This window comes from Morus notabilis, unplaced genomic scaffold (genome assembly GCF_000414095.1).
Source record: "Morus notabilis unplaced genomic scaffold, ASM41409v2 Scaffold1811, whole genome shotgun sequence".
Taxonomy (NCBI): Eukaryota; Viridiplantae; Streptophyta; class Magnoliopsida; order Rosales; family Moraceae; genus Morus; species Morus notabilis.
In genome coordinates, this window is record NW_010359594.1 from 10,022 (window position 1) to 18,467 (window position 8,446).

An 8,446-nucleotide genomic window follows, 5' to 3' on the forward strand; every position below is an offset into this window, starting at 1 on the left:
CCGTATACTTGAATAGTACCAATACACGTGAATAGTATCCTACGCATAAATAAATACACATTTAATTTCTTTGTATTCACATCGTAGCATTGTCTGTAGAAGTTGTGTGGGTACATATTGTGTAAGTATGTTCTGACTAAGGAGATAAGGTTTTAGGTGCCTCTCCTAGGAACTTGCTTAGGAAGGTAATTCTGTCTAAGGAGGTTGTCCAATCTGGTTCTTTGGTTAACAGGATTGAAGTGACTTATACAATCTTTTATGAGAATTTACTTAATCTGTACTATTCTTAATTACTATGCCTGTTCCGCATGTATACGTGAATACTATGTCTAAAATGTACTATATATCGAAAATAGTTTGAACACATCTATAGTATCATGTAAGCGAAGTTACGGAATTTTGACTAAAGCACGATTAAAGGATTGGATATAAAGGATAGGCAAATTTGTGGATAGAAAGTAAAAATAGAATAGCAGTATCATGTGTGGTTATTATATTAGTATTGTTAAGTGTTACTGATACAAGATTATGATGATTATTGTTTTTAAGAATTAAACCTTTCTACGAGAAGCTGTGATAAGGTAAATACAAACTTCACCTACAAAATGAATGTGATTTTAAAATGACACAATATGTTTGTAAGTTGCTTGCTATTATGCATAACATATATGAATAAATGAAGTTTATATGATGATTACCTCTTCAATATAAATGAATTTATATGTTTATGTAACATGATCATAATTTCATGTTCACTTTTAATATGAGGCTATGGTAAATGAAAACTTAAAGGGTGTCGTACCACTCTGGTCAAAGGGGAGGATAATTACCACTCTGACCAAATGGGAGAATTATGAAAGAAATATAATGTTAATTAAGTCTTTGGGTGTAGTTGGACTAAATGTTTGGGTAGCTCTCTTAACTCCCCAGCGGTCGCGCGCAATCGGTACGAGCACATGGCCCTATAACGATAATATACGCTTTCATAATAAAGCATAAATGTTCATGCATTTTTTATATGATTAAAGAAAAAAGAAAATATTTTGTGAGGAATATTTGTAGTTACTGAGCTATCGTTCACTAGATTTGCTCATATTGTAGGTAAAAGCCAGTTAATTATTGATGGATTTTACATCGAAGGACATGTACGGTAGAAGGTTGGGCGTGGATACCACCATGCAACAATTTTCGCTTATAGTTACTATGATTTTTGAATTATGACTAAGTAATTATGTTCATAAAACTCCATTAGATTATGTTTTACATTAAGTTATGTTAAATATATTAAAAAATGATTTATATTTAAATTATTATGATTTTTCAATATTATAGTTTCTAATTTACATTTTGCACTACTTAAGTTTATCCGCAACTTTTATAATGAAAAATGATTTATCTTGAATTAAGTATTAAAAAAAACCCTAAAATTTTGTTAGCTAAGTATGTATTTTCAAAGTTAAATATGAATTCCGCTATAAGTTATGGTAAGTAATGGCTCGGAAAGTTGGATCGTTACAGTTGATATTAAAAAAGTATTCTACCATCCTGCCACACGTCTGCTACACGTCACTTCCGCGCAAGTCTAAGTAAGTATTCTAACTTAAAGAAACATGATGAGGTAAATATGATGATCATGATATGTTTATGTACAAGAACTAAGATATAATAGATAGAACATTAGATATTAGATTGTGACAAAAATATGATAATGATGACTTAACAGACTGTTATGAGTTTAATACGATAGAAATTGAGATTTGACAGAATACTGAGAGCATTACGTGAGAGAATACAGGAGATGAGATGAGACAGATTAAACTTGAGAATTAAGATAAGACATGTTGAAAGTGAATCATGTTTCTAGAATCCTGAATAGTAAAGTTTTTCTATTCCCTAACCCAAATGTTAAGATATGGTCTCAGAGAACATCGAGATAGAGGATGTGGTCAATTTAAGACGTCCTAATTAAATAATGTGGTTTAAGAGAGAGAAGTAGATAGACTTTGAAATGATGTAACGTGAATGATGATGGATGAAAGGATTTGATAAGAACATATTGAAATAAGCCTAGGATGAAGGAAAATACTTTGTTGGTGACTGTAATTAGTTACTTCACTAAGTTGTTACCTAAGAGTACCTTGTGTTTGATAGATGATTCTAAGAGATGCTTAGAAGCTTGCTTTAATTATTGTTGCTAATAGGTTTATGCTTACTGAGGAAGAAAGAGCAGAGATAAGTAAGTTTTGATGACCATCCACTAGAATTTACATGAAGATAAGAGTTTTCGATGATTATATTTAATGACAAGAAATTTTTGAATCAAGTGTTGTTAAGATTAGATGAGTCTTGAGTAGATAAGAATATGTGCATTCATGTTTTGTGAAAGTACTCTTAGAAGAATATGATAGGAGTCGTATGGAGTTCTATTTCGAGAATGAGATTTAACAGTTTTAGTACATTAACATGTAAGAAGGCCGAGAATAAGTTCAGTTGAGGAATCTAAATTTCAGTCAACCTCCAGGAGACCACACCATGATGAGAGAAGAAGACATAGCTGAGACCTCCACTATATATTGATATATATAGGACTATTCTTATCCACCTTATATCTACTGGGTTAGAAGTCTCGCACTTTCTTGAATTCCATTCTTTGAAGAAATTAGGGAGGAACCAGGGAGTTAAGAGACATGAATTCACTATGACACTACCCTTTAAGGAAGTAATGATGTTCACATTTGATTACGGATTATATCGATAAGAATAGCTGAGAGAGAGCTACATAGTAACTGGATAGTAAAAGATGTGCATTAGATAAGTATATTGCATCCATCATTTGTCAACAATGACGAGTAGTGTTCCAACCCGAAGGAGAAGAGGAGTTCGAGTATGTGAGGAACTGAGACAAGAAATGAGGATGTTTATCTCCGCAATGAAGGCTAAAAAGAAGATGGCCAATGGATGTATAGGTTTTCTGGTAAGTATAGTAGATAAGAATAAGGAAGAGAAGACGAGAATTGACGATGTGTCTATGGTAAACGAGATTAAGGATGTGTGTCCCGATGACGTATCCGACTTATGACCAGATAGAAAGATTGAGTTAGCACTCGGAACGACACCTATATTAGAGGCACCCTATGTAATGGCCCCCGCTGAGTTAAAAAAGTTACATAAGCAATTGAAGGAGCTACTAGACGAAGGGTTCATACGTCCTAAATATTCACAGTGGGGAGCGTTGGTATTATTCATTTAAGAAGAATGATGGAATAATGAGACTTGCATCCATTACCAGGAATTGAAAAAAGTGATGAGTAAGAACAAATACCCTATTCCAAAGGGTGACGAGTAAGAACAAATACCCTATTCCAAAGGTTGATGACCTATCCAATCAATTAAGAGGAGCTACAGTATTTTTAAATGTAGGCAGGCCTTTAACAGCTTTTACCCGGAGGAATAAGAAGTATGAATTGACTGTCACGTGTGAGGAGAGTTTTCAGGAATTAAAGAAGAGGCTCACTAGTGCTCCGATCCTCATAATCCCAACAGATGAAGAGGAATTCGAAATCTACAGCGATGCTTCGAAGCAAGGGCTGAGAGCCGTATTAACGCAGAAAGGCAAAGTGGTGACCAATGCATCATGACAACTGAAGGAACACGAAGAAAATTACCCGACTCATGATTTGGAGCTAGCTGCGGTAGTATTTGCTTGAAAGATATGGCGACACTATCTCTGCGGGGCCCGATGTCGGATCTACACTGATCACAAGAGTTTGAAGTACATCTTGTTAGGAATAGTGTTCTTAAAGCATGAGATGTAATAAGGATATTTATTATTTAATTAATAAAATAGTTTATTCGTTATTTATGTGCATGTATTGTTGAATACTTTATGAATATCATTGAAAAGTACGCGATTATTTATGTGACCTTAAATATTGTTATAAGTGTTTTATACGAGAGGATAATATTTAAAGATAATAATCGAAATAATGTTGTAATGAATTTAATTAAACTTACATAATCTTTAATTAAATCATTACTAATACACGTTCATTCCCATTAAGAATGGAATGATGTTATCCGCATTATTAATATAGAGGGATATTGAATGAGCGTATTATGCATAATAAGATTATGTAGAACTGGGTCAGAGACACAATTTGATTTTCTGATAATTTTTGTTAACTATAGAAAGTCAAATTTGAGTTTACCGATGGTCATATATGGAATGATATTAATGCTGAGTTATTAGTAAACTCCTATTTATGGATTTTTATTTTTTAACTTACTCGGTACGGATTTTGAGATCCTAAATCATATTCCTTGTATCTTGATAACATGGTGAAATAGATAGCTGAGAATGCTAATATACGAGATGAAATCCATTCCTTCTTCTTTGAAGAAGTAGATAAATAATTCCTTTGAGGATTGATTTGGTACTTGAATCAGTAACGAGCTCATATTCATGAATGTGTTTTATGAATATACTACTCATTAGAGAATCAATGGTACTCAAGGATAAAGATGTAATTAGAGAGGTTAACGGATTTTACCTAACTCTAATTATGAATTATTTATGGAGGATTGATTTATATGTAATGACTATATCGAATGGACACTTCAAGTTCTTAGAAGTAAATTATGTCTATAATTTTGAGAGTGCAATTCCCTATTTTTAGTGGAGTAAATTTTGGAAAAAATAGATTTGATTAAATAATGTGATTATTTAATTAAATTAATTTTAGAACACACTGTGGTTGTACCACAGAAGGTCACACGGCCAGACACATAGAGGTCCAGGGGGCGTGTGACACAGGTAGAATCCCATTGGGATTGAGTTGCTTGCTCTCCAAGATATCTGGTTTACTTGTTTGATAAGTTTTCAATCAAATTCAAAAGGAAAGTGAAGTATGACTTTATTTAGATTTGAATTTGAGCTAAAATGGGAAACTGCATAAAGGAGGAATTTTCTTTTTCTCATGTTGTAGATTTGCTCCAACCATTGGGAGGTTTGCCTGTGGTGTGGCCGACCACGTAGTAAAAATGGATAGAATTTTATTTCCAAACCTAAATGGGAAACTGTATTTTTATGAGATAAAATGTAATAGTAATCAGTTTTTCTATTGCTTTGTCTTCAAGTTAAAGCAAAGGGGTTCTCCTAATATTTTATAAATAGGAGACAACAGAAAATTGGTATAGAGAATTTTTGCTCTCTATTTTTCCTAAGGTAGTCGAATTTAAGATAGAGCAAAGAGAAGAAAAGTTCTTCCAATTCCTATTTTCTTCACGTACATGCATTGATAGTGCATGAATACAATTTAGCGAGTAATCTAATTTAATAGTTCTATATTAGAGCTCACACTGTAGGTCTTACAAATTTTAAAGACTAGACGAGGAAGATTTAGGTTTTCTGAGAAAGCTTGGAGTTTGGATTGATCGTGGTCAAGGACCTTAAGTTATTCGCTTAATCGCTCGCTATGTATCTATTTTTATAAATTTATATGATTAATTTATTATTGTATAAATTAATATAATCTATAGAGTATTCAAAAGTTTTATGAAAATTTTTGTTATACACGATCCAAACTACCACGCTTTTGCACTGGAAAACGTTTTGAAAACCAACATCTCTAGCCATAAAAATCTCATCCCTGACCTCGCAGCGAAGGTGATGGCTTCCTTGTAGCCAAAGAAGGTGGCGTTTCGTCATATCTAGCCTGTGAAGGTATGAGTTTCTCGGTAGTTTTACACGATCTTCGGAGGGTGTTCGCCGACCGTGGACTCTGAAAACACATGGACGGACTTGGGGGAGTTGCTTGCTTGTTTTACACCATCTCCAACGAGATCTCTCTTATTAGATTGTAGATTTGTGTATATTTTTTTGTATTTTGTTCTTTATTTTACTGTAGTAAAGGAGATGGTTTCCTCATCCCCCGGTGTGTTACTCCTGCTAGAGGGTGGTTTTTCCACTTCTATCAGTCTGTGGTGTTTTCTCCCTCAACCAGCTGTTGGCTTCCCCACTACTGGTAGTCTGAGGTATGTGTGTATCTCTGAGTTCCATTACATAACTAGGATCTAGCTCACGTTGAGTCAATTTTCTGCGGTCAAATGTTACAAAGCCACTTTTGAGAGGTGTCCTCCCCGTTATTGGATTACAGGTGCCTCTCTAATGTCTAGTCTTATGAGTGACACCCGTTCCTATGGTTTTAGTGCAGTCATGTATTCTAGTCCTTTGATGGCCTTTTAATGAAATTGTCATATTTACCCTAAAAGAAGTCTACACTCAAAATTTATCAACTTATAATGACAAAAAAAAATTATCATGATATAATTAATTTACTAACTGATAATTAGAATAAATTAATGAACGATAGTTATACAAAACCACAATATATTAATAAAAGCTCGCACAAATTTGCATGTTAATTTGAGGAAATAGTCCGAGATAGGCTATAAATGAATAAAAAATTTAATCAAATCTCATTAGATTTGAACACTTACCAAAGATGTATAATATGATATGACATTGAAAAACAAACAACTACATTTTTTCCTAATGTATTCTTTTTTTTTTATCTAATGAAAATAAAAAAGTAAGTGGGCAACTATCTGAAAGAAAAATAAACTATTTCTTATCTTATTGTACAATAAAAAAAAATAAAAAAAAAACAGTACGAGAATTCTTACATAGGGTATGAAAGAAGGGAGCTCTATATTTTTATTTATTTATTTTGATGTCATTTTTTTTCAAATTTAACGCTTAAAATTGTGCATTACCTATAGGTTTTTTTGGGGGTTAGAAAAGCATATTATTATTTTCTCTAGGGAGCTCCCAAAATTAAACTCCCATCAGTTTTCTTGTGTGTTACCCCTCAAAAAAAAAAAAAAAAAAAAGACTCCCGTCAGTTTGTTGCAATATTTTAGTACCTAAAAAGTCGTCAAGAAACAGACCTACCGCGTCAGAAGTCAATGACGTGATAGACCCGGATTTACTCCATTATTCCAAAACAAATATACAACACCCTTTTGCTATATATACAGACGCGCAAACACATATATAAACCACTCACCTAAACAACATGCCCTTTTTATATAATTGTCCTTTAACAACAAGTCTCTTGTCTCTTCTCTCCATATCACCATGGCCAAAACTCTCCAAAACTCCATCCCAATCTTTCTCATCATCTCACTAACCGTAATTCTCTTCTTGATCAGCCTCACCACAGCACAAAATGAGTACCAATTCTCAAAAACCCTACCTCCCAAAAGGTTAGGCCTCAAGAAAGAGAAGCTAAGCCATCTCCACTTCTACTTCCACGACATTGTCAGCGGCAAAAACGCGACGGCAGTCAGAGTCGCCGCCGCCGCATCGACGAACTCTTCGGTCACGGGCTTCGGCTTTGTGGTGATGATAGACGATCCGTTGACCGTGGGGCCCGACCCGACCTCCAAGCAGGTGGGAAGTGCCCAGGGTATATACGCCTCGGCCTCGCAGGCCGAGGTGGGACTTCTGATGGTTCAAAACTATGTCTTTACCGACGGCAAATACAACGGAAGCACTCTAAGCGTCTTGGGACGGAACGCCGTGTTTTCGGCGGTTCGAGAACTGCCGATCGTCGGAGGAAGCGGGGTGTTTAGGTTTGCGAGAGGGTACGCTCAGGCGAGGACTCACACGTTCAACCTCACGTCTGGAAACGCTATTGTGGAGTACAATGTTTATGTCTTCCATTATTGATTATCAGGTTTTTTTCTTTTTTTTTTCTCTGTCTTTACATGTCCTTTTGTAATCTGATAAGAGTACTAGGACTCTCTTTGATTATTGATGATTATAATAAATTATCAAAAGAGATGTTATTTCAAAATGTGGATTTGGGAAAGGATTTTTGCTCTTTTTTTTTTTTTTTTTTTTTTTTACATTTTTCTAATCATATGTAGTCTATATTTGTTTTGGGATTCCAATAAAATAGTGCAAAATGCAAATGCATTTCTGTTCGGTTGAGCTCTCACATCTTTATGTGTAACTGATTTTCTTTTAGAGTTTTTTTATTATTTTTTTCGGCAAAATTTTTTAACGTAGATATTCGCAAGTCAGATCGCTAAAAAGTTAATTCAATTGTCAAAAAATAACAGTGTCCATCGATAAGATAAAAGTACAATTCCAGCCGTTAGAGTTTCTTTTTCTTTGGACGTTTGAAGCCATATAAAACTATAAGGCCGTCTCCGGGAATCTTGTCCTGGATTTGCTTTGTTATTTGTTTAGTCACAATCAGAGTGATGATCATGACATGGTCCCATCCAAAAGATGCCAAATAGTTTTGTGCTCGTGATGATAGATTAATAGAAACATTTTTTTTTTTGTGTGCCTCTTTTTCCGAATTAATGTTTATACTAAAGTTAATTCTTTCGGTTATTACGTAATAATGATTTGGAATTCTTTTTTATTAGAAAA

The 8,446-nt window shown here is 34.1% G+C and overlaps 1 protein-coding gene across 1 annotated transcript; it reads left to right on the forward strand.

The window, feature by feature from the left end:
* The first annotated feature begins 7,058 nt into the window (after positions 1–7,058).
* Positions 7,059–7,813, forward strand: LOC21384914 (dirigent protein 21). The gene has a single exon (XM_010094866.2). The coding sequence runs from the start codon at positions 7,139–7,141 to the stop codon at positions 7,730–7,732; it is 594 nt and encodes a 197-aa protein (XP_010093168.1). The 5' UTR covers positions 7,059–7,138; the 3' UTR covers positions 7,733–7,813.
* Positions 7,814–8,446: the final 633 nt, after the last annotated feature.

What these genes read in the sequence shown, in the direction of transcription:
- LOC21384914 (XM_010094866.2), top strand. Translation starts at nt 7,139, where the DNA reads ATGGCCAAAACTCTCCAAAACTCCATCCCAATCTTTCTCATCATCTCA.